The sequence below is a fragment of the Leptodactylus fuscus genome, chromosome 1, assembly GCF_031893055.1.
Source record: "Leptodactylus fuscus isolate aLepFus1 chromosome 1, aLepFus1.hap2, whole genome shotgun sequence".
NCBI classification, from domain to species: Eukaryota; Metazoa; Chordata; class Amphibia; order Anura; family Leptodactylidae; genus Leptodactylus; species Leptodactylus fuscus.
Window position 1 is genome coordinate 167,936,063 of NC_134265.1, and position 26,959 is coordinate 167,963,021.

The following is a 26,959-nucleotide window of genomic DNA, read 5'->3' on the forward strand; positions in this document are numbered from 1 at the left end:
CAATAAGAAAACAAGAACAAAATCAACAAATAAGATGGTTAGAGGCTTGAAAGCCGTCAATCATACAGAGGACACAGGGAAAGGGCTAGAGTAGAGGGTGGTTATCACCCAACACAGTGAAAACAGAAATGGGCAATGCAGCAATATCATGGTAACAGACATAGGGCTTGTTCACATCTGCGTTGCCCTCTCCGTTGTGCAGGTTTCCGTTTCCTGCATAAAACAGAGGCAGGATACGGAAACCTGCAGGAGTCTCTCTCACCCATTCATTTGAATGGGTGAGAGAGATGTCCGGTCATGAGCGGCGGTGAGCATTTTGCGCTCTCCGCCGCGAAACCGGGTTTTATAATCCAGACACAGAGTCGGACATGCAGTACTCTGTGTCCGGATTAAAAAATCCGGTTACGCGGCGGAGAGCATAAAACACTCACCACCGCTCACGGCCGGACCCGGTCTGTGCTTTGCGTCTTCTGGCATGCAGAAGACGGAAAGCACAGAACAGAAAGTAGAACGCAGGTGTGAACCTAGCGTCACTCGTATTAATAAACTGATAGCAGGATGAACTTCGCAGTCCAGCCACATGGGGCCATCACAGCACCATCTGCTTAAAAAATAAAGAGATAAAAGCATATGGGAAAAGAACATGGGGAGACCAGAAGGCACAAAGTAGGAGAGAAGACAACATGTAGAACAAGGACAGCAGAGGACACACAAAAGGGAAAAGGAAGAGAAGGAGAGGGAAGGGGCTAGCAGAAGGGAATGTCTCGTTTCCCAAAGAAAGGGAGCAAGGCATCTACACATCAGGCAAAGAAAGAGGAAAACTCTTTAGATGAGGAAGTCTTCTAAAACACCTCCCATGGCTGCCAGAAGGACTCAAGTTTGGAAGGATCAGGCGAGCCCTCAGACGCCAGGTCCTCCCTTCTCTTGCTAAGGAGAAGCTCCTATAAGAGCTCAACCAAGGTAAGCAGTGCGGCACCAATGCCTGGGAATGACTGTTCTGGCAGCCGTGAGAAAATGTCACAGGAGGTCCCTCTTTTCTAAGGAGATTTTCCTGGTATGATGGAGAGAAGGGCCTAAGGGAGGATGCAGGTTTATATATACATGTAAACATCAGATACGCTCTGTACCTACAATAAAGTATTGATGGAATGGGATACCTTGTGCTGACATTTTTAAAGTTCGTATCCTTGTGACTGTGTCTTGTGATTTCCACTCACAGTAGTAAGCTCCAATGGCGTCATTTGTCTTTTCTTTTTTCCAAATGACTTTCTTTACTGATCTCCTTTGCTCATCCTGAATAACGTCCAGGGGATCCTGGAGTTTATTTACAACAGCTTCAAAGTCTCTTGCAATGGTAATGGTCTCTGGAGAACTCCATTGAGGGGCAATACAAGTCATGGAGGTTTCAGAGTTTGGAATTAATGGAAGTGAATTCACTAAAATCAGGTCTCTTAAGGCTTCCACCCCACCTGAAATAAAAAGTTATTGAAATATAGATGATGTAAAATAACATTCTTAAAGTATCCAGCATAAAGCACTTAGAGAACATGAGAACATATCACTGAAACAATAAAAGATTTCTACCATTCAAGTGCAGCTATCTAAATCAGACAGATGGAATTATCACTGTAACATACAATATTCATGATATAATATATGTTACATCTGCTACTGATGTCTGTGACTGTGAGCAGAGAGAGCACCAAGTGAATGAAGATGGGTAAGTGTTACAGATTCTTATCTGGTGAGTAATATTACTTTTCCGGGAAACAGTATTACTGGCCTGGGGCCACAGGTGAGCATTAATACTTGTCTGGCGGCCACTGGGGAGCATTTTTATTTGTGAACCACTGGGGAACTTTTTTGCTTACATTCGGTGATACATAGGGCTTTATTTTAATGTTGTTTTTATTTTGCATGTATTTTAATTTTTTTTTATATCCATGAAAATATAAACAAGACAGGAGGGAAAATGAGTCTGTTTTTCACTTAAAATTTTTTTTTTTTTTTTTTTTTTTTTTACTTAATAGCACAAAATACTGCTAAAAAACTTTATAAAATAGTTTTTCCTTTCCGTTACGGTAATTTTTATTTCTTATGGTGATTTCGGGAGTGGGACTAAAATCTGTAATGAGTACATTTTCTTGAGGTATTATTTTATTTATTTAAATTATTTAAAAAATTATTATTATTTTTTACATTGTATTCCCATAAATCCATAATAGACCTTTGGGAACATTTAACTACTATTTTTTTTTGGTGGGGGTAGGCTGATTTCCCCTGTAACTGGGCCTGGTATATTTAGCCCCAGTTGCAGTAAGAATACAGCTTCCTGACCATAACTTTAGAGCTGATCTGGGTCCTGTAGGTGACCGGAGGCAGCCATAATGTAGTCATGCCAGTGGGACTACCCAATCTGTGTGTGAAACTAACACTACTGGTAGTCAACCCTTACCAGGGCCGCCGATAGGCCAGTACTACTGCTACTGGCGTCAGGGGCATGGCCAAATTTAAAAATGGGGAGGGGGGCCCGGGCCCCCTGACGCCGGCAGCAGTCATTGTATGTCCTGTTTATTTCAACTCAGATCTGCATCTAGAGGATGCAGATCTGAGTTAAACACTTACGCGGCTGAAGCAAGGAGCTGACCTGTGTCAGCTCCTCGCTTCGCCGCTGCCGCCTCTCTCGCTGACATCGCATCTACATTGCCGGGTAGCTGGCGGCAGCGGCGAAGCGAGGAGCTGACACAGGTCAGCTCCTCGCTTCAGCCGCATATGTGTCAGCTCCTTGCTTCGCCGCTGCCGCCGGCTACCCGGCAGTGTAGACGCGATGTGATGACGTCACATCACGTCTATAACTGTGCGCCAGTAAGAGAGAGAGGCATGCAGAGAGCAGCGGGGGTAAGTGTAATGTGGAACGTGAAACTGGGGGCAGATGAAGGAGAGGACGGCATGACACTGGGGGCAGAGATGGAGGGACATGAATCTGCGGGCAGAGATGGAGAGGACGGCATGACACTTGTGGCAGAGATGGAGGCACATGAATCTGGGGGCAGAGATGTGGAGACATGAATCTGGGGGCAGAGATGGGGGGACATGAATCTGGGGGCAGAGATGGAGGGACATGAATCTGGGGGCAGAGATGGGGGGACATGAATCTGGGGGCAGAAATGGAGGGGACATGAATCTGGGGGCAGAGATGGGGGGACATGAATCTGGGGGCAGAGATGGAGGGGACATGAATCTGGGGGCAGATGAAGGGTGTATATGAAGCTTGGGGGAGAGACGGAGGGGGGACATATAATTTACGGGTGACTGTAGGAGGATTATACAGTGTGCGGGCACATGAAAAATTAATGAGTGGACGGAGTCAACATAACAGTGGGTGGGGCTAAATTTCCCGCGGCGCACAAAGCGCGCCGCACATTTTGTCCCTCTTTTGGTTCTTCAAAAGTTGGGAGGTATGGGTACAGGAGGCAATGGAAAGATGTTAGAGGGTGGACGGGGGGGGGGTATTATTGGGACATCGGGTGTGCGGCACTGCAGAGAGGGAACTGGGGCAATAATATATAATATATAAGTTTTTAGCTGGAGAACTACAAAGCACATAATACCTCCAAAGGTATGTGTGCTTTGTATTAATAATGATGTAGGCTGCTATGCTACTAGCAGCCTGTTTGGGGGGTGGGACTTTCACTTTAAAGGAGTATTCACGTTGCATTTTTGGCCTCCCTTGTCGGGATACGTTGGTAACTAGTCACAATCAGCTCCCCACTTATCCCTGCACGGAGAACTGCAGGCCCCCCTTTTTTTTTATTGGCCAGTTCTTCGTGCAGGGATAAGTTGACAGCTGATTCTGACTGGTTACCAACGTATCCCGGCAAGGGAGGCCAAAAACGCAACGTGAAAAAGCCCTGAGGATTTATTAGGAGGGCTCTTATAAATGGTGTTGGCTCTCTATAGGCGTGGTCACACGTAGCAGATTTTACCTGCAAATAGAATCTGATTAAGCCTTGTAATGCTGCTAAATAAAGGGAAATGTAATACATAATTGGTATGACGCAAAATAAGGTAGTTTTAAAATGGCGGGGGGGGGGGGGGGGGCAGACACTTAGGCTGTATGGGGCCCCAAAATTCCTGATGGCGGCCCTGACCCTTACTGTTGTGAGAACTAGTTTACTAGTGCCAACTTGTGCAGATAGCTACCTTAAAGTCATTGTGCGATTCTCTTGGGGGTGCAATTCTTTTGGGGTGTCTGCTTTCCTTGATGAGCGTATCTACTACATATGTTGTATTTTATTTTCTTTTTTACATGTATGGTTATCTATACATGTAAAGAGAGAGTACTGAATATAATATCTGTATATATCTGTAATATCTGTATCACTGTAATATCTGTACTACTATCTGTATTACATAACTGTAATATCTGTACTCAGATGATTGTTCTAAACAGATTTTCCCAAGTTCAGTATCCATTCTTATGACAAGTGAAGTTTTTTTGGGTTTTTTATTTGATTTTTATTGAAAGAAACAAAAGAGATTTTACAATATTATAAAAAAGCAGGTGTGAAAACCAATAAGAAACTGTACACACAGGATATGAACAGAGGGACATTGCTTCACTCAATATTCGAGATACGAAGTACACGACACAAAAAGAGCATGCTTATACAAGAAAAAACCATAAGACAGGACTGACATGGGCTCTCAAGGCACATTTTATTTAATTCACAAGAGAGAGATCATATGAAGTCAGGTGCAGGGGAGGGAGGGAGGAACAAAGGGGGGGAGGGGCAAGGATAATCAACAAGAAAAGAAAACAAAATACATATTCAGAACAGTACACCTGGACAAAATCCTAGTGCTACGGTGGGCACAAGAAGTATGAGGCAAAGGAGCCACAGGGTGGACAAACATCTGCCACCAGAACCAGTTACAAAAGGTATACGGAGCCACCCATTGCCATATACCAGCTAAGGATTCGCAGTGGGACCATGCTGGGACTGAGGGGGAGGACCAAAGGGACCATTTGGATCGAAAGCTGGAAAAGGTATGGTTCCCATTAGCCAGCATTCACTCCAAAGTAAAGGCTAGGTCAACGTGGTGAATTAGCTCAGTAAAGGTCAAACAAAGCGAAGATTTCCACTGACGGGCAATCATGGACCGAGCCGCAAGGACTATCTGACCCAGCACCACCTGCGTGCCTGAGGGGACAAGACCAGTGTCCAGAAAGCAAAGAGCTAGACCGGGGGATGGGCGTATAACAAGACCAGCTATAGAGGACATAAAGTCAAACACAGCTACCCAAATGGCTAGGACCGAGGGCACTATCACCAAAGATGCATAAAAGACCCTACGTGACCGCATCCCCATCAACAGAGGTTCGAAAAGGAGGAGTTTATGTGCGCCAGCTGACTAGGGGTCCTATACCAGCGCAACATTATTTTCAAAGCCATCTCCCAGTGTAATGCTCCCCTAGAGACACGTTTTACAAACCCACTAGCCTCGTACAAGTCTGCCAAAGAGATGGGGCTAGCAAGGTCAGATTCCCAGCAGAGCAGATGAAGAGGCTTGACCCGCTCAGTGGGAACAGAAAGGAAATTGTAAAACACGGAAGTCCTACCTTTAGCAGGCGAGGTTCGGTTCCACAACTTCAGGGCAAGTCTGGTGAAAACTAATCTCGAGGGTTCATGGGTTTGGAAAAGGTTACGCAATTGTAGGAATTTTAAAAAGTCATTTTTGGGGAGGTTGAACTCGTTCTGTAACATAGAGAATGATTTAAGCCCCTCATCAGAAATCAAATGAGCAATTTTAAAGAGTCCTCTAAACACCCAACCTTGAAGTCTCAAATGGGGAAGGAAATCGGTCACGTACAGTAGTGGCAGTTTAGATAGTGGAGCCTGGTCATCCCTAGAGGCATTGGACAACAAATATCACCATGCATTCATGGAGGCCCTAATGCTTAACAAGGGGGTACAATGATGGGACCCAGATCTTTAGGACGTGGGATACTCAAAAGCGGGGCGTCTAACAAACTCTCCTCAATCTCCGCTCAACGCCACTTAGAAGACTCATCCCATCCAACCTTAAGTTGCTCAAGGACAGACGCCATGTTGTACTTTTTGACGTCCGGGACACCCGCTCCCCCACTAGTCCAAGGTCTAGACATTACTTTAAAATGCACCCTAGACTTCTTACCCTCCTATATAAAATCAGAAAGTATCTTCTGAAGTTTAGGGAAGAATAATTCAGGAATAGGGATAGCTACAGTGTGAAATAGATATAAAATTAGGGATAACGCCATTAATTAACGATGGCAATTCTGTTCGCCCTGGATAACATTGGTCGAGAGAAGGCAGTTAAAAGGGAGGAAACCCTAGTCAGGAGAGGGACATAGTTTGCAGCATACAGATCGGAACTTAGAGCCGTCAGGGAAATGCCAAGGTAGGTTATACGAGAATCATTCCATTGAAAGGGAAATCTGAGGCTAAGGTCCCGACTCAGAGGGGGCGAGATGACAATAGGTAAGATCTGGGACTTGGAAGAATTAACTTTATAGTAGGAGATCCTACCAAACCTCTAAAGGACAGCAGTAGCTGCACTCAAGGAAGAACTAGGGGAAGTCAAGGCCAGGATAATGTCGTCAGCGTATAAACCAATTTTGTGAAGCTGGCGACCCACAGTAATACTTCCATTATTCCCATCTGTTCGAATGGACTCCGCCAGGGGTTCCATCATTAAAGCAAATATAATGGGAGTCAGGGGGCAGCCCTGATGGGTGCCATTCGAGATCCGAAGAGGTATCGGACAGGAAGCTTTAGGAAAGCACACGGGCCGAAGGGTGTGAGTAAAGAGCTAGGATAGCAGACTTAAAGACAGGGCCGGGGGGCCACACGGTGGCTCAGTGGTTAGCACTGCAGCCTTGCAGTGCTGGAGTCCTGGTGCCCAAATCCCGCCAAGGGCAGAAAACCATCTGCAAGGAGTTTGTATGTTCTCACCGTGTCTGCATGGATTTCCATCCCATATTCCAAAGACATACTGATAGGGAAAAATGTACACTGTGAGCTCTATGTGGGGCTCACAATCTACATTTAAAAAAAAAATAAAAAAAAATTAAAAAATAAATAAATTAAAAAAAAAGACAGGGCCCACTCCAAATTTATCCAGAAGGCTATCAAGGTAACTCTAGTGGACCCTGTCGAAAGCCTTTTCGGCATCCAGGGCCAAGAGTAATCACGGGGCACCATCTTTTTCAGCTTTCTGGATGAGGTCTATAAACCTCCATGTGCCATCTGGGGCCTGCCTGGCAAACACAAATCCTACCTGATCAGGTTTGATTAGCTGGAGGAGAAGGTGGAGGAATCATTCAGCAAGGATTTTAGCGTACAATTTGACGACAATATTCAAGAGCGAAATAGGTCTAAAATTAGCTGGAACGGTGGGGGACTTGCCCGGCTTCAGGAGGGTTACTATGGTAGCAGACAACATTTCCTCTGGAAAGCGTTATTCCTCCGCCGCTCTCCTGAACACCCCCAGAAGATGAGGAGACAAGACATCTACAAACTTTTTATAATAAATCCTTAAGAAGCCATCTGGTCTGGGAGATTTTAACGGCTTCAGTGAAGATATGGCTTCTTTAACTTCTAATAAAGTAATAGGAGTGGCCAGAGATTTAGATTGCTCAGGAGAGAGGTGGGGAAGGGATACCGAGTCCAAAAACTCATTAATTTCATCCCTAGTAGGCTGGTATGTTTGACAATCCTCTCTAAGGTTATACAGGGACTTGTAGTACAAGCGGAATTGGTCCGCAATGAGGCGGGGGACAAAAATCTTATTGCCTTGATCGTCCACAAGATAGGCAATATGGGATTTGGGTTGGGATTGCTTAATTTTCTTAGCTAAAAAGGCACTAGTTCTACTATTATGAACATACGCCTGGCATTGAAAACGCTTGAAAGCCAGATCCTGCTGGCAGGCCAGAAGTCCCTGCAAACGGAGTTGATATTGCCTAATCTCCGCTGAAACAGAGGGGGTGGGGTTGAGTTTATTAACTGTGGAGAGAGAAGACAAGGATTTTAGCACTGCATATATATCTAGAGATGAGCGAACACTAAAATGTTCGAGGTTCGAAATTCGATTCGAACAGCCGCTCAATGTTCGTGTGTTCGAACGGGTTTCGAACCCCATTATAGTCTATGGGGAACAGATACTCGTTAAGGGGGAAACCCAAATCCGTGTCTGGAGGGTCACCAAGTCCACTATGACACCCCAGGAAATGATGCCAACACCTCTGGAATGACACTGGGACAGCAGGGGAAGCATGTCTGGGGGCATCTAACACACCAAAGACGCTCTATTACCCCAACATCACAGCCTAACAACTACACACTTTACACACTCAATACCACCTCTCTGACAGTAGGAAAACACCTTGAAACATGTGTATTTGGCACTTGCAGTGAGGAGAGCTTGTCACCAGCAGTGAATTTGGCCCTTGTAGTAAGTTGAGGTTGGCACCAACATTTGTTTTGAAAATCAGGGTGGATTGAGCCTCTAACCAGCAGAGTTTGGGCAAATTCATGGTGGAGGGAGCCTCTAAAAACCCCAGTTTGGACCAATTCATGGTGGAGGGAGCCTCTAAAAACCCCAGTTTGGACCAATTCATGGTGGAGGGAGCCTCTAAAAAACCCAGTTTGGACCAATTCATGGTGGAGGGAGCCTCTAAACAGCCCAGTTTGGACCAATTCATGGTGGAGGGAGCCTCTAAACAGCCCAGTTTGGGCAAATTCATGGTGGAGGGAGCCTCTAACCAGCCCAGTTTGGGCAAATTCATGGTGGAGGGAGCCTCCAAAAACCCCCGTTTGGACCAATTCATGGTGGAGGGAGCCTCTAAACAGCCCAGTTTGGGCAAATTCATGGTGGAGGGAGCCTCTAACCAGCCCAGTTTGGACCAATTCATGGTGGAGGGAGCCTCAAAAAACCCCAGTTTGGACCAATTCATGGTGGAGGGAGCCTCTAAACAGCCCAGTTTGGGCAAATTCATGGTGGAGGGAGCCTCTAAAAACCCCCAGTTTGGACCAATTCATGGTGGAGGGAGCCTCTAAAAACCCCAGTTTGGACCAATTCATGGTGGAGGGAGCCTCTAAACAGCCCAGTTTGGGCAAATTCATGGTGGAGGGAGCCTCTAAAAACCCCCAGTTTGGACCAATTCATGGTGGAGGGAGCCTCTAAAAACCCCAGTTTGGACCAATTCATGGTGGAGGGAGCCTCTAAACAGCCCAGTTTGGGCAAATTCATGGTGGAGGGAGCCTCTAAAAACCCCCAGTTTGGACCAATTCATGGTGGAGGGAGCCTCTAAAAACCCCAGTTTGGACCAATTCATGGTGGAGGGAGCCTCTAAACAGCCCAGTTTGGGCAAATTCATGGTGGAGGGAGCCTCTAAACAGCCCAGTTTGGGCAAATTCATGGTGGAGGGAGCCTCTAAAAACCCCAGTTTGGACCAATTCATGGTGGAGGGAGCCTCTAAAAACCCCAGTTTGGACCAATTCATGATGGAGGGAGCCTCTAAACAGCCCAGTTTGGGCAAATTCATGGTGGAGGGAGCCTCTAAACAGCCCAGTTTGGACCAATTCATGGTGGAGGGAGCCTCTAAAAACCCCAGTTTGGACCAATTCATGGTGGAGGGAGCCTCTAAACAGCCCAGTTTGGACCAATTCATGGTGGAGGGAGCCTCTAAAAACCCCAGTTTGGACCAATTCATGGTGGAGGGAGCCTCTAAAAACCCCAGTTTGGACCAATTCATGGTGGAGGGAGCCTCTAAAAACCCCAGTTTGGACCAATTCATGATGGAGGGAGCCTCTAAACAGCCCAGTTTGGGCAAATTCATGGTGGAGGGAGCCTCTAAAAAGCCCAGTTTGGACCAATTCATGGTGGAGGGAGCCTCTAAAAACCCCAGTTTGGACCAATTCATGGTGGAGGGAGCTTCTAAACAGCCCAGTTTGGACCAATTCATGGTGGAGGGAGCCTCTAAAAACCCCAGTTTGGACCAATTCATGGTGGAGGGAGCCTCTAAACAGCCCAGTTTGGACCAATTCATGGTGGAGGGAGCCTCTAAAAACCCCAGTTTGGACCAATTCATGGTGGAGGGAGCCTCTAAAAAACCCAGTTTGGACCAATTCATGGTGGAGGGAGCCTCTAAACAGCCCAGTTTGGACCAATTCATGGTGGAGGGAGCCTCTAAACAGCCCAGTTTGGGCAAATTCATGGTGGAGGGAGCCTCTAAAAACCCCCGTTTGGACCAATTCATGGTGGAGGGAGCCTCTAAACAGCCCAGTTTGGGCAAATTCATGGTGGAGGGAGCCTCTAACCAGCCCAGTTTGGACCAATTCATGGTGGAGGGAGCCTCTAAAAACCCCAGTTTGGACCAATTCATGGTGGAGGGAGCCTCTAAACAGCCCAGTTTGAGCAAATTCATGGTGGAGGGAGCCTCTAAAACCCCCCAGTTTGGACCAATTCATGGTGGAGGGAGCCTCTAAAAACCCCAGTTTGGACCAATTCATGGTGGAGGGAGCCTCTAAACAGCTCAGTTTGGGCAAATTCATGGTGGAGGGAGCCTCTAAAAACCCCAGTTTGGACCAATTCATGGTGGAGGGAGCCTCTAAAACCCCAGTTTGGACCAATTCATGGTGGAGGGAGCCTCTAAAAACCCCAGTTTGGACCAATTCATGGTGGAGGGAGCCTCTAAACAGCCCAGTTTGGGCAATTTCATGGTGGAGGGAGCCTCTAAAAACCCCCAGTTTGGACCAATTCATGGTGGAGGGAGCCTCTAAAAACCCCAGTTTGGACCAATTCATGGTGGAGGGAGCCTCTAAACAGCCCAGTTTGGGCAAATTCATGGTGGAGGGAGCCTCTAAACAGCCCAGTTTGGGCAAATTCATGGTGGAGGGAGCCTCTGAAAACCCCAGTTTGGACCAATTCATGGTGGAGGGAGCCTCTAAAAACCCCAGTTTGGACCAATTCATGGTGGAGGGAGCCTCTAAAAACCTCAGTTTGGACCAATTCATGATGGAGGGAGCCTCTAAACAGCCCAGTTTGGGCAAATTCATGGTGGAGGGAGCCTCTAAACAGCCCAGTTTGGACCAATTCATGGTGGAGGGAGCCTCTAAAAACCCCAGTTTGGACCAATTCATGGTGGAGGGAGCCTCTAAACAGCCCAGTTTGGACCAATTCATGGTGGAGGGAGCCTCTAAAAACCCCAGTTTGGACCAATTCATGGTGGAGGGAGCCTCTAAAAACCCCAGTTTGGACCAATTCATGGTGGAGGGAGCCTCTAAAAACCCCAGTTTGGACCAATTCATGATGGAGGGAGCCTCTAAACAGCCCAGTTTGGGCAAATTCATGGTGGAGGGAGCCTCTAAACAGCCCAGTTTGGACCAATTCATGGTGGAGGGAGCCTCTAAAAACCCCAGTTTGGACCAATTCATGGTGGAGGGAGCCTCTAAACAGCTCAGTTTGGGCAAATTCATGGTGGAGGGAGCCTCTAAAAACCCCAGTTTGGACCAATTCATGGTGGAGGGAGCCTCTAAACAGCCCAGTTTGGACCAATTCATGGTGGAGGGAGCCTCTAAAAACCCCAGTTTGGACCAATTCATGGTGGAGGGAGCCTCTAAACAGCCCAGTTTGGACCAATTCATGGTGGAGGGAGCCTCTAAAAACCCCAGTTTGGACCAATTCATGGTGGAGGGAGCCTCTAAAAAACCCAGTTTGGACCAATTCATGGTGGAGGGAGCCTCTAAACAGCCCAGTTTGGACCAATTCATGGTGGAGGGAGCCTCTAAACAGCCCAGTTTGGGCAAATTCATGGTGGAGGGAGCCTCTAAAAACCCCCGTTTGGACCAATTCATGGTGGAGGGAGCCTCTAAACAGCCCAGTTTGGGCAAATTCATGGTGGAGGGAGCCTCTAAAAACCCCAGTTTGGACCAATTCATGGTGGAGGGAGCCTCTAAAAACCCCAGTTTGGACCAATTCATGGTGGAGGGAGCCTCTAAACAGCCCAGTTTGGGCAAATTCATGGTGGAGGGAGCCTCTAAAACCCCCCAGTTTGGACCAATTCATGGTGGAGGGAGCCTCTAAAAACCCCAGTTTGGACCAATTCATGGTGGAGGGAGCCTCTAAACAGCTCAGTTTGGGCAAATTCATGGTGGAGGGAGCCTCTAAAAACCCCAGTTTGGACCAATTCATGGTGGAGGGAGCCTCTAAAAACCCCAGTTTGGACCAATTCATGGTGGAGGGAGCCTCTAAAAACCCCAGTTTGGACCAATTCATGGTGGAGGGAGCCTCTAAACAGCCCAGTTTGGGCAAATTCATGGTGGAGGGAGCCTCTAACCAGCCCAGTTTGGGCAAATTCATGGTGGAGGGAGCCTCTAAAAACCCCCGTTTGGACCAATTCATGGTGGAGGGAGCCTCTAAACAGCCCAGTTTGGGCAAATTCATGGTGGAGGGAGCCTCTAACCAGCCCAGTTTGGACCAATTCATGGTGGAGGGAGCCTCTAAAAACCCCAGTTTGGATCAATTCATGGTGGAGGGAGCCTCTAAACAGCCCAGTTTGGACCAATTCATGGTGGAGGGAGCCTCTAAAAACCCCAGTTTGGACCAATTCATGGTGGAGGGAGCCGCTAAACAGCCCAGTTTGGCCCAATTCATGGTGGAGGGAGCCTCTAACCAGCAGAGTTGGTGGAAATCAGGGTGGAGGGAGCCTCTAACCAGCAGAGTTGTGGGAAAGCAGGGTGGAGGGAGCCTCTAACCAGCAGAGTTGGGGGAAATCAGGGTGGAGGGAGCCTAGTATTAGCAGAATTGTGCAACGCTTATGGTGGATGAGTATGAGGATGCGGAGGAATTGGAGAGGTTGAGTACAGACATGGAGTTTCATGTTGGGGTGCTTTACACAGGTGGGCCCAAAAATGAAGGCTCTATCCAGTGGTGGTTCATTTTTATCAAAGTGAGCCGGTCGGCACTCTCAGCTGACAGACGGGTGCGCTTGTCAGTGATGATGCCACCGGCTGCACTGAACACCCTCTCAGATAGGACGCTGGCGGCAGGACAGGACAGCACCTCCAAGGCATATAGGGCAAGTTCAAGCCACAGGTCCAACTTCGACACCCAATACGTGTAGGGCGCAGAGGGGTCGGAGAGGACAGGGCTGTGGTCGGAAAGGTATTCCCGCAACATGCGCCTATACTTCTCACGCCTGGTGACACTAGGACCCTCCGTGGCGGCACTTTGGCGAGGGGGTGCCATCAAGGTGTCCCAGACCTTAGACAGTGTGCCCCTCGTTTGTGTGGACCGGTGAGAACTTGGTTGCCTACTGGAGGAACTGCCCTCCCTGCCGCCAACGTCACATGCTGGAAACATCTCCATCATATTCTGCACCAATTGCCTGTGGCAAGCATTGATGCGATTGGCCCTCCCCTCTACCAGAATAAAAGACGAGATGTTGTTTTTATACCGGGGGTCAAGGATAGCAAAGATCCAGTACTGGTTGTCCTCCATGATTTTGACAATACGCTTGTCGGTTGTAAAGCACCCCAACATGAACTCAGCCATGTCTGCCACAGTGTTAGTTGGCATGACTCCTCTGGCCCCACCGGAAAGTTCAATCTCCATTTCCTCCTCATCCTCCATGTCTACCCATCCGCGCTGCAACAATGGGACGATTCGAAGTTGCCCGGAAGCCTCCTGTATCACCATCACATCATCGGACAACTCTTCTTCCTCTTCCTCCTCCTCCTCCTCCTCCTCCATTAAACGCAGTGAAGCGGACAGATGTGTGGACCTACTCTCCAGCTGTGACGGATCGGATGCTATCCCTAACTCCTCTGTGTGATCTGAGTTATCCCTGATGTCAATCAGGGATTCTCTCAGAACACACAAGAGCGGGATTGTAAGGCTCACCATCGCATCCTCAGAGCTCACCCTCCTTGTGGACTCCTCAAAGACCCGTAGGATGTCACAAAGGTCTCTCATCCATGGCCACTCATGGATGTGAAACTGAGGCAGCTGACTTAGTGGCACCCTAGGGTTTTGTAGCTGGTATTCCATCAAAGGTCTCTGCTGCTCAACCACTCTATTCAACATCTGAAACGTTGAGTTCCAGCGTGTGGGGACGTCGCACAAAAGCCGGTGTTGTGGCACATGCAGGCGTTGCTGGAGAGATTTTAAGCTAGCAGCGGCTACTGTCGACTTGCGAAAGTGGGCGCACATGCGCCGCACTTTCACCAGTAGCTCTGGAACATTGGGGTAACTCTTTAGGAAACGTTGCACCACTAGGTTGAAGACGTGGGCCAGGCATGGAACATGTTGGAGTCCGGCAAGCTCCAGAGCTGCTACCAGGTTCCGGCCGTTATCACAAACGACCATGCCTGGGCCCAGGTGCAGCGGCTCAAACCATATTGCCGTCTCATCGAGGAGGGCATCCCTCACCTCGGAGGCAGTGTGCTGTCTGTCCCCCAAGCTGATCAGCTTCAGCACAGCCTGCTGACGTCTACCAACGCCAGTGCTGCAACGTTTCCAACTCGTAGCTGGGGTCAATCTAACAGCGGAGGAGGAGGCGGTGGCGGAGGAGGAGGCGGTGGCGGAGGAGGAGGCGGTAGAGGAGGAGGAGGAGGGGGGTGTTCTTCTCGTGTCCCTGCCAGGAATGTTAGGCGGGGAGACGAGGTACACCGGGCCAGTTTGGGAAGCAGTCCCAGCCTCAACTACATTCACCCAGTGTGCCGTCAGTGAAATGTAGCGTCCCTGTCCGCATGCACTTGTCCACGCGTCGGTGGTCAAGTGGACCTTTGTGCAAAGCGCGGAACTAAGGGCCCGCCTGATGTTGAGTGACACGTGCTGGTGCAAGGCGGGGACGGCACACCGGGAGAAGTAGTGACGGCTAGGGACGGCATAGCGAGGTGCCGCAGTTGCCATCAGGTCCAGGAAGGCGGGAGTTTCAACAAGCCGGAACGCCAACATCTCCTGGGCCAGCAGTTTAGCGATGTTGGCGTTCAAGGCTTGCGCGTGTGGGTGGTTAGCAGTGTATTTCTGCCGCCGCTCCAATGTCTGAGAGATGGTGGGTTGTTGTAAAGAAGCGCCTGATGGTGCCTTTGATGGTGCAGGAGAAGGAGATAAGACAGGAACAGGGGAGGATGAGGGAGAAGTCAACAAAGTGGCGGAGGCAGATGAAGTGGTGTCCTGGCTCGTCCTCTGGAGTGCATCGCCAGCACAGTCAGCAGTGGCAGAGGCAGAGGCAGTGGCAGAGGCAGTGGCAGTGGCGTGAACGGCAGGCGGCCTTTGTCCTGCCGTTGCTGCCTGCCACTGATTCCAGTGCTTGGATTCCAAATGACGGCGCATTGAAGTGGTGGACAGGTTGCTCTTCTCAGAGCCCCTAATCAATTTCGAGAGGCAAATTGTGCAGACAACACTATATCTGTCCTCGGCGCATTCCTTGTAAAAACTCCACACCTTCGAGAAACGTGCCCTCGAGGTGGGAGTTTTTCGGGGCTGGGTACGAACTGGAACATCTTGGGAGATTCCGGGTGTGGCCTGGCTTCGCCTAAGCTGCTGACCTCTGCCTCTGCCTCTAGCTACCCTTTTTGGTGCTGCACTTGCCTCAACATCCACACTACTTTCCCCGCTTGACATCCCCCCTGTCCAGGTCGGGTCAGTGTCCTCATCATCCACCACTTCCTCTTCCAACTCCTGTCTCATCTCCTCCTCCCGCACAATGCGCCGGTCAACTGGATGCCCTGACGGCAACTGCGTCACATCATCGTCGATGAGGGTGGGTTGCTGGTCATCCACCACCAAATCGAACGGAGATGGAGGAGACTCTAGTGTTTGAGCATCTGGACACAGATGCTCCTCTGTTAGGTTCGTGGAATCGTGACGTGGAGAGGCAGGTTGAGGGACAATGAAAGGAGCGGAGAACAGCTCTGGGGAGCAGGGACAGTTGGGGTTATTGTTCTGTGAAGCTTGGGAATTTTGGGAGGAAGGAGGACAAGACTGTTGGGTAATAGGAGGAGAGGAGGCAGAGTCTGACTGGCTGCTGGACAATGTGCTGTAAGCGTTCTCTGACAGCCATTGCAAGACCTGTTCCTGGTTCTCGGGCCTACTAAGGTTTGTACCCTGCAGTTTAGTTAATGTGGCAAGCAACCCTGGCACTGTGGAGTGGCGCAATGCTTGCTGCCCCACAGGAGTAGGCACGGGACGCCCTGTGGCTTCACTGCTACCTTGCTCCCCAGAACCATTCCCCCGACCTCGCCCACGGCCTCGTCCACGTCCCTTTCCGGGAGCCTTGCGCATTTTGAATTCCCAGTTAGAAATTGGCACTATATACCAGTAGCAAAAATTGTGGGTGCACGTAACCCCAATATATTCTTTGAATTCCCAGTCAGACAATGGCACTATATACCAGTAGTAAAAATTGTGGGTGCACGTAACCCCAATATATTCTTTGAATTACCAGTCAGAAACTGGCACTATATGGCAGTAGCAAGAAATGAGGGTATTTGTAACCCCAATATATTCTTTGAATTCCCAGTCAGAAACTGGCACTGTATACCAGTAGTAAAAATTGTGGGTGCACGTAACCCCAATATATTCTTTGAATTCCCAGTCAGACAATGGCACTATATACCAGTAGCAAGAAATGAGGGTATTTATAACCCCAATATATTCTTTGAATTCCCAGTCAGACAATGGCACTGTATACCAGTAGTAAAAATTGTGGGTGCACGTAACCCCAATATATTCTTTGAATTACCAGTCAGAAACTGGCACTATATGGCAGTAGCAAGAAATGAGGGTATTTGTAACCCCAATATATTCTTTGAATTCCCAGTCAGAAACTGGCACTGTATACCAGTAGTAAAAATTGTGGGTGCACGTAACCCCAATATATTCTTTGAATTCCCAGTCAGACAATGGCACTATATACCAGTAGTAAAATTGTGGGTGCACGTAACCCCAATATATTCTTTGAATTCCCAGTCAGAAACTGGCACTGTATACCAGTAGTAAAAATTGTGGGTGCACGTAACCCCAATATATTCTTTGAATTCCCAGTCAGACAATGGCACTATATACCAGTAGCAAGAAATGAGGGTATTTATAACCCCAATATATTCTTTGAATTCCCAGTCAGACAATGGCACTGTATACCAGTAGTAAAAATTGTGGGTGCACGTAACCCCAATATATTCTTTGAATTACCAGTCAGAAACTGGCACTATATGGCAGTAGCAAGAAATGAGGGTATTTGTAACCCCAATATATTCTTTGAATTCCCAGTCAGAAACTGGCACTGTATACCAGTAGTAAAAATTGTGGGTGCACGTAACCCCAATATATTCTTTGAATTCCCAGTCAGACAATGGCACTATATACCAGTAGTAAAAATTGTGGGTGCACGTAACCCCAATATATTCTTTGAATTCCCAGTCAGAAACTGGCACTGTATACCAGTAGTAAAAATTGTGGGTGCACGTAACCCCAATATATTCTTTGAATTCCCAGTCAGACAATGGCACTATATACCAGTAGCAAGAAATGAGGGTATTTATAACCCCAATATATTCTTTGAATTCCCAGTCAGACAATGGCACTGTATACCAGTAGTAAAAATTGTGGGTGCACGTAACCCCAATATATTCTTTGAATTACCAGTCAGAAACTGGCACTATATGGCAGTAGCAAGAAATGAGGGTATTTGTAACCCCAATATATTCTTTGAATTCCCAGTCAGAAACTGGCACTGTATACCAGTAGTAAAAATTGTGGGTGCACGTAACCCCAATATATTCTTTGAATTCCCAGTCAGACAATGGCACTATATACCAGTAGTAAAAATTGTGGGTGCACGTAACCCCAATATATTCTTTGAATTCCCAGTCAGAAACTGGCACTGTATACCAGTAGTAAAAATTGTGGGTGCACGTAACCCCAATATATTCTTTGAATTCCCAGTCAAACAATGGCACTATATACCAGTAGCAAGAAATGAGGGTATTTATAACCCCAATATATTCTTTGAATTCCCAGTCAGACAATGGCACTGTATACCAGTAGTAAAAATTGTGGGTGCACGTAACCCCAATATATTCTTTGAATTCCCAGTCAGACAATGGCACTATATACCAGTAGCAAAAATTGTGGGTGTATATAGCCCCAATTCTATTGCTAGGGGACTTGCAGGGTATTTCTGAGGTGAAGGTGGGGGGGCACACCGTTGGAACGGTGATTTGGGGTGTATATATGGGGTATACGGGAATACACTGTCAGTGTGTTCCATTCAGAATCCTGGGAAAGCTGGGTTGCGGCGATTGAGCCCGTCAGTGCCACGTTACACTGACAAGCTTCTCCCTGGAATTGAAGTTATATGTAAGCCCAATATATTCTTTGAATTCCCAGTGAGACAATGGCACTATATGGCAGTAGCAAAAATAGTGGGTGTATATAGCCCCAATTCTATTGCTAGGGGACTTGCAGGGTATTTCTGGGGTGAAGGTGGGGGGGCACACCGTTGGAACGGGTATCGGGGGTATATATCGGGTATACGGGAATACACTGACAGTGTATTCCATTCAGGATCCTGGGAAAGCTGGGTTGCGGCGATTGAGCCCGTCAGTGCCACGTTACACTGACAAGCTTCTCCCTGGAATTTAGCTCTTACAAGAGCTGTTGTGGTTGTCTTCTCCTTCCTATCCTAGCCTGTCCCTGCCTACCCAGAATCTAAGCCCTAGCTAGCTGGACGGAAACCTCCGTCCTCGGTGAATTGCAAGCTCAGAATGACGCGAACCTGGGCGGCGCTGTTCTTTTAAATTAGAGGTCACATGTTTTCGGCAGCCAATGGGTTTTGCCTACTTTTCTCAACGTCACCGGTGTCGTAGTTCCTGTCCCACCTACCCTGCGCTGTTATTGGAGCAAAAAAGGCGCCAGGGAAGGTGGGAGGGGAATCGAGTAATGGCGCACTTTACCACGCGGTGTTCGATTCGATTCGAACATGCCGAACAGCCTAATATCCGATTGAACATGAGTTCGATAGAACACTGTTCGCTCATCTCTATATATATCCCTAGACCGCTCTTCTTTCGCTCTTGCGCAGGCTTGGATGAGAATCCCCCACATATAAGCTTTAGGAGCGTTCCAAAATACATGAGGGTCTGACATGGTAGGGGCATTAAGAGAAAAATACTCTACCAGAGCCTCACAGAGGCGCTCTCTATAGGAGGGATGGTCCAATATGTACCCATTTAGGTGTCATTGGGAGGGCAGAGCAGCGATGAACTTTTCTTGTAGGAACAGGGACACCGGGGCATGGTCAGTCCAGGTGATGAACCCGATAGTGGTCGACTCCGCCTGCATGAGGCCTAGTTTATCAGTAAGGAAAAAGTCGATACAGGAATAAGAGGAGGACGAGGATGAGAAGAAACTGTAGTCTCTCTCAGTACCGTGCTGACATCGCCAAACATCATATAGGCCCTGATCAATCAAAGAGGGGGTCAAGATTGTAGAGCGCCTCTTGGGATTAGAGGAGTCTAGGGAATTATCTAATTGAAATCACCACCAATGATTAACATGCCAGTGGTGAAATATTGAATCTTAGCAAGCACAGACTTCCTATATTGTGTCTGAGAGCAATTGGGAAGGTATACATTAAACAAGGTATATTTAATATTATTAATTAAGCAATTAAGGCCTATATACCGACCTCTGGGGTCAGTTAAAACCGATTCAAGCGAGAAGGCTACTGAGCCTCGTACAGCAATAAGGACACCCTTACGCTTGGCATCGCAAGAAGCTTGATAAGCTTTTTTTCAAGATGGTGCCACACTGAGTGGCTGTCTCGATAGAGAGCTGAGAGCAACCTTTATCTTCCTTTTCACTATTTTTGTCTGTATCTTCAAGAATCCTCTAACCAAGCAAACTAGCACTATGAATTAGCAACTATAAATCGAATGGAAGACCCTGTGGAGTATTTTTTTCCTTTTGTTTCTATTGTTAAAGCATTAACAAGACTCAAGACCTGATTCAGCTGGAGTTTTCCTGTTTGCACATGTGCCTGTTACCATCCCCCAGGAGCTAAGGACAGCATGGACACCATGCAGCATGGAGGAGAAACCTGCATGGAAGTGTGGACTTCTTCTTTCAAGGAGATGATTTTTGGCGTCTATTGCTGATGTGTGAAGATGCCTACAGCTGACTGGTATTTCTTTCTTTTACTGTGAACACGTGGGACTCTGTTACAGCCTGGGAACCTATAATCACCCACCTACCCCAGGAGTTTATGGAAGCTTGGCAAGAGAGCAGCACCCTGTCTACCTGGATGGCTTCAGACTTCTTTGGGCAGTAGAACACAGTGGTAAGAAGAAAGGAGGAGGGCTTGTGATGAAGGACATTTGGGCATTTTTTTTTAATGAAAAATAGTGTTGATGCAAGATACCGAACTATCAGCTGTGAGCATGAGATCTCACTACCTACCAAAGGAACTACCATATGTTATCATGATAGCTGCCTATGTCCGCACCGCTGCAAAAACGTTTCTGCCTGTTATATCTACATGCTGTGACCCCTCCTCGTGTCCTCCAACCACCGTCGGCTGTATTATTAACATCACTCCGCACAGAGAACTAAATGATCCTGCCGGGTTGTCTTTGTTTCTTTCTTTTTAGTTGCTATGATTCCTAGGATTTCTCTATCTGCCATGAGCTTGTATGTGTTTTCTCTCTTGTTATATACTACTGTACCATCCATGAAACTGTATCACTGAAATTTCCCCATTGTGGGACTATTAAAGGATTGTCTTATCTTATCTTATCTTATCTAATAAATATGGGGAAATGAGGGATAAGAAAACTGAGGGCTCTTTCCAGCATGGAAATGAGTTTCTTGGAGAAAGAGTACATCGCAACGAAGGCGACGGGCCTCTCTCCAAACAGAGCTCCTTTTATAGGGGCTATTTAAGCCTCTAACGTTTAGAGATGATATACGGAGGACCATTATATGAATACAGAGGTATGCAGTACTGGGAGACCCAGGTGACTGCACCAAAAGACATAAATGAGCTATGCAAAAATAAATACACAGACCACACAATGTACCAGGTGAAAATCAAGAGCAAAAAATGCAAACAGAACAGCATAGTGTCAAAAAAACACCAAATAACTAAAGTAGTTAAACTGGGGGGGGGGGGGGGGAGGTCAGAAACACTCAGTAAGAATGTATATCAAAAAGGCATACAGGTCGCCCTGAAATAACAACAACAGGGACATAAATTGTAAGGCACCACTGATCAGTCCGTCAAAGTGGGTAGGGGAGTCATTTAGAACCGCCCACCACAGACCATTCTTTGGAAATATGAGGAGGTCGGGCTGAAGTCTCTGGATCAGCAAATGAAGGGTCACCAGGAGCCAGTTTCCATTTACGTAAGAGGGACATTGCTGCTTCCACGTTAGGGACAGAGTGGAACACTCCATTACGAGGTATTAGCAGCTTAATAGGAAAGCCCCAGCAGTATCGCATGCCCCGCTCCCTGAGGATCCTAGTAATGGGCGCCAAATTACGCCTCGCCTGCACTGTGGCTGCTGACAGGTCCGGGAACAGAGAGATTGATGCAAAAGGAGCAGAAAGAGTACCACATTTCCTGGTTTCTGCAAGGATCAAATCTTTGACTTGGTAGAAATGGACCCGCGTCAAAACATCTCTCGGGGCATCTGCTGCAGCGGAATTCGCCTTTGGAATACGATGGGCCCTGTCCAGTGTGAGGTCCATCTCAGTAAGATGTGGCAGGATTTTCTTAAATAGCCGCTTGATATAAGCCAATAAATCCTCCGACGCAATATCCTTGGGAACTCCAAATCTTAATATTATTGCACCTGGACCGATCCTCAGCATCTGCAGCTTTAAGTTTAAAGAGGACCTTTCACCACTTTTGGGCACATGCAGTGTTATATACTGCCAGAAAGCCAACAGTGCGCTGAATTCAGCGCACTGTCGGCTTTCCCGATCTGTGCCCGCTGTAAAGAGCTTACGGTGCCGGTACCGTAGTGCTCTATGGTCAGAAGGGCGTTTCTGACCATTAGCCAGGAACGTTCTTCTGCCTCGCGGCTCCAATCGCACTGTTCCGAGGGAGCGGGGAGGAACGCCCCCTCCCTCTGCTCACACTGCTCGTCCATAGACGAGTATTATCAGGAGCGGGAGGGGGGAGTTCCTCCACGCTCCACAGCACAGCGGGATAGGCGCCGCGAGGCAGAAGGACGTCTCTGGCTAATGGTCAGAAACGCCCTTCTGACCATAGAGCACTACGGTACTGGCACCGTAAGCTCTGTACAGCGGGCACAGATCGGGAAAGCCGATAGTGCGCTGAATTCAGCGCACTGTCGGCTTTCTGGCAGTATATAACACTGCATGTGCCCAAAAGTGGTGAAAGGTCCTCTTTAAGCCAAAGGACTTCTGCCTCAAGGGTAATATGGCATCGACTAGCTCATTATGGGCTGTAGAAACTCCTTCATCTTATTTTCAACGTGGTCAGTCCGCTCCCCAAGAGCGTCAATATCATGTTTCAGCTTCAGGCTCAACACTCCCTCGATCTCTCCAGTTCAGCTGCCAAGAAGAGTTGTCAGAGGAGCAGAAGGATGACCTATGCACCAGACCCAGTAAAGAGGTATGTAAACCGAAAGAAACAGTCACTTACAGGTACCACAGGGGCGAAAGCTCAGCAGCACCAGGCAGCAGGAGGACACAGAGCAGACCTCAAGGAGAGATGAAGAAGTCTTACAGGGAAACACTTTGCTGACCCCAAGATGGCAGATCCACCACAGGCGGGCAGCTTCACTGGAAATCTACTGCTGAGCCATTTTGGAATTTACTAATGCACCAGTTCTATAAGGACTGATGGTCCAGAAACCAGGGTACATTATTGGTGAAATAGGCAGATGTGTGGCCATTGTCAGACCGTGGTACCCTGGTTTCTGGACCATCAGTCACTATAGAACTGGTGCATGTCTTGTTTTTGAGGTTTTCTAGCATCCTAAAAGTACGCCATTACATAGATTTTTCTTCACTCAGAACAAAGGTTCACTTTGCATATTTGCTTCTTGTCCAGTACTAGAGAATGTCCACCCTACCTCCTCTTTCCTGTCCATAAGACTTTCCTTCCTCAGAAAAAATGCAGACCTCAAGGCTAACGCTTCCACACTTTAAACTTTCACTGGGACTTTGTGCTCCAAGGGACATCCGTATTTTAGGGAGTTGCCTAACAGTAATAGATACAGAGACTATGACAAGAGGAAATAACTTGTAAGCAAGCCCAGAAATCCTTTCTACTGTCCAAATCTGTATTTGCATTGACTTTTGCCTTTTACACTGCATTTGCTTTGACATTGTGTTTACATAGTGATTGTTTTAATATTTAGAACTGCATGTGTTTTGTTTGTTCTATTGTAAATTACCTTAAGGCTGGGCCCCCACGCACGTGGCGTTTTACAGTCACAGCAAAGTGGATAGGGTCCTAGCTAATCCCATCCCCAATTTGTGGTAAAAAATGCATTGCAGACACGTGGCGATTTACAAAACCACTTTGGTTTTGGAAATCGCAGCATGTCAATTATACCTACAGATATACCGGCGGTTTCCCAATAGATATAATTGAAGCAGAAAGCCCAGAAAGGAAACCTTTGCGAATTTTCTGTGCAAAGCACTGTGGGAAGAACCGTGATGCATTGCCACTATAGTTTTATCCTGTGGTGCTTTTTTTGCTGCAGTACACCACGTGGCGCCTTAGCCTAATGGGAACCTGTGTTTTTTCTACCATAACTTAGCCTCATCATTATACAAGATGAAGCCATTTTCTTTCCTTCGTTGACATTGTAACCTTTTTGTTGCAACGGAGTGATGTTTGAAAGCATAAAAAGTCATATGGAAATTACCCGAAATAGCCATGGTGAACTGGGACCAGCTTCAGCCTAGTAACGCTGTCTACTTTGCTAGTCACAACTCCCGAGCGTGACCTTTCTCTCATGACGTTAGGGAGTGAGAGGACTGTGAAGGAGATCTCAATGCCGGTCAGTTTTTCTCAGTTTTTGAATAGTCATGGTCTATGGTCAGTTTAATGCAGTTCTCTGCTCTGGACATTTCCTTTTAGATAGAAGAGGGTTCTCCAATGACAAACTAATCACACATGGTGTCCCACTGCTGGTACCCTTAACAAACGTCTGTTATCTGGAAAAACAGCAGCAAGTTTTTGTTTTGATTTTTGCAGTAGAATTGACTCAGTCTAATGGGGTAAGGAGGTTGACCAGTAGATATTGTAAACATTGATAACTAAACTATTCAAGTAACTAACATTAAAGTATCGCAAAGACAGTGATCATGACCCCCTAACAGTCAAAACCGCTCCAAATAACACCAGGGTTTTTTCTTTGTAGATTTTAAATTTATTCCTCTCTGGAATCCGCTTTAAAACAAGAACAAGATCACAGCTCTAACCCGATATCTCCAGAGTTAGAGCCGTTTAACATCTCCTTGCACTCTATTGCACTTTGCTCAAACCCCAAGCTGGGTTCTTCCAAAACTGTGGTGGGGTCATACCACTAACATTAATTATCCCCAATCCATAGGATAGGGATTACAATGCTAATAAATGGTGAATTGACCACTGGGACCCTCATTAATCCCGAGAATGGGGTATTTTATTCTTATCCTGGATGTAGTAGTGGAAGGAGAATGCAGGTCCCCTGTAAATTAATTTCAATTGGAATGCAGGAAATAGCCAAAGTATGGCATTCTGCCATCTCTAGTGCTTCTGTTAAATTGGAGCACCCCTGCATTCTATCCAACAGTACATTTAGAATGGGAGGGGGGGCAAACAGTCCTGTGTCCAGGATCAATGGGGTCTCACTGTTTGGACTCCTAGTGATCAGCAATTTATCCACTTTAATGAAAGACAACATAATGATAGTTCAAGTATTCCTACAATAGTCATTTTGCCTCCAGAGCAGAACCAAACTTTACCAGCAGAAAATACATACAGCAGTTCAGTTCAATATAAAGTATCTGTCCAGAAGCACTAAACCTCATGGGTGCACAGACCATCATTCTTTGTGGAAACTACAACTCCAAGTGTGCATGGAGGGCATGTTACAGTCCCAACACAGTAATCGCACATATGTTTTGTTACGAGCTGTGCACCTGTGTATCCATCACATGACTATCGACTATATATATCACATGACCATGGACTGATTTTTATCAACTGGAAGTAAATAATGAATCACAGAAAGCAAAGACTGATGCTAGGTACACACCTGTACTTGAGTTTCAATTCTCCGGGTCCTCTTGGGGACCTGAAAAACGGAAACCCAATCCACTTAACATGTACAGTGGCGGCCAAAAAATATGCACCACCAGTGGATTTTGTCAAATGTATGTGATGAGTATTGTGAAGTTGAGAGAGGTATAGTGTGGGAGAACCGCTATTTTTCCTCAAGATTGTTGTAGTATGCACAGGCCTTTAGCTTGTAGGTCCCAGACTGGAGTAAAAGTTCGGGCCAGTCCTGCAAGGCAATCCATTCCAGGCTTGGAAACAGACCAGCAGGGCTTTGTAAGTAGCACAGGTGTGCTGGTTAGTGAGAGAGACTGAAACACACACTCAAACAGTCTGGGAAAGCTCTGCTAAAAAGGACACTGTTAAAGTGCCGGGTATGTGTACCCCTTGTTTACTTGTGAACCCTGTTTGTTAGGTCAGAGATAGGCTGACCCCTGGATAGTGAGGGAATAACTCATTTAGTAAGCCGCCGGAGAGGCGTAGGTCTTTATTTTCATTTGTTTGTTTTGACATGCTGAGCAGCACTACCTGTACCTTTAAGCTTGTCTGCTGCAATAAAGACTGCTTTTGGAAAGAAACCAGAGCTTCTGAATCCACTGTACATCACAGTATAAATTGAGTGCCAGCAGATGATACGTATACCTCCTACTATGAAATCAACTGAAAAATGTCACGTGACATGTACAAAATTGCCAAATACTCGCCATCCAGGAGAGAAGAGGATAGAAATGGAAAAAGATGAATCATTTTCACTACAATCATTACATTTTGTGAAATGGAGCAGGTTTTTTTGGCCACCACTGTACTTACCCATGGAAACCTGCAGAACCCATAGACTATAATGGGGTCTGGCAAATCTGGCCCCAAGGTTACACCCCAAAATGGTGTCCTAAAATAGGTACAAAGGTGAAAATAGACCAAACCAGCCAATCCAAGAAAGAGAGAGTGCACCATACATGCCAGGTCAAAACCAGGAGAGAAAAGGTGTATGCAAACCAATAGCATAAGAGTAAGGCTGCGTTCGCACGTAGTAAAGTGGAGTGCAATCTGGCACATATACGGCGTGTCAGAGTTTGCGCGCTCAAAAATATCCCATTGATTTCAATGGGAGTTAAAATTACAGGTGCAAAAGTACGCGGCGTATACGCTCGTAACTCCCATTGAAATGAATGGGATCTTTTTGAGCACACAAAATGCTGACACGCGTATACGTGCCAGCTTGCGCTCCATTTTACATCGTGTGAATGCACCCTCATAGTGCTCAAACCAGTGTTGAGTCCAGGAGTTCACAGAGAAAGCCATATCAGTAAGAAATCGGATAATCAGAAGAGCTAACCAAAAATCAGTAACCTGAGAAACAGTACTATTACAGTGGATTGTCAGGAATTTAAATATGGCGGCCGCTCAGTGAAGACCCAGCGCTATTGCCCACAATCAGTGTCTGCACTAAGCACGGGCATTAACGTCTCGGATAGCTCGGTCAAAGATGACCAAGGCACCATTTTTCTAGTAGTGACACCACTTTGGGGAGGAAGACCAGTCCCCGAAATGAGATCCAGGGCTGGCAATCCATCGCCATGACCTCTGGGAGCCTGTTGAAGACTC

General features: G+C 47.1%; 1 protein-coding gene across 1 annotated transcript in view; it reads right to left on the reverse strand.

The window, feature by feature from the left end:
• Positions 1–26,959, reverse strand: part of TEK (TEK receptor tyrosine kinase) — a 97,537-nt gene that overhangs the window by 56,344 nt on the left and 14,234 nt on the right. The window contains exon 2 of the mRNA XM_075279360.1: positions 1,158–1,469. Coding sequence (XP_075135461.1) covers positions 1,158–1,469 — 312 coding nt within the window. The remainder of the gene's footprint in view (positions 1–1,157; positions 1,470–26,959) is intronic.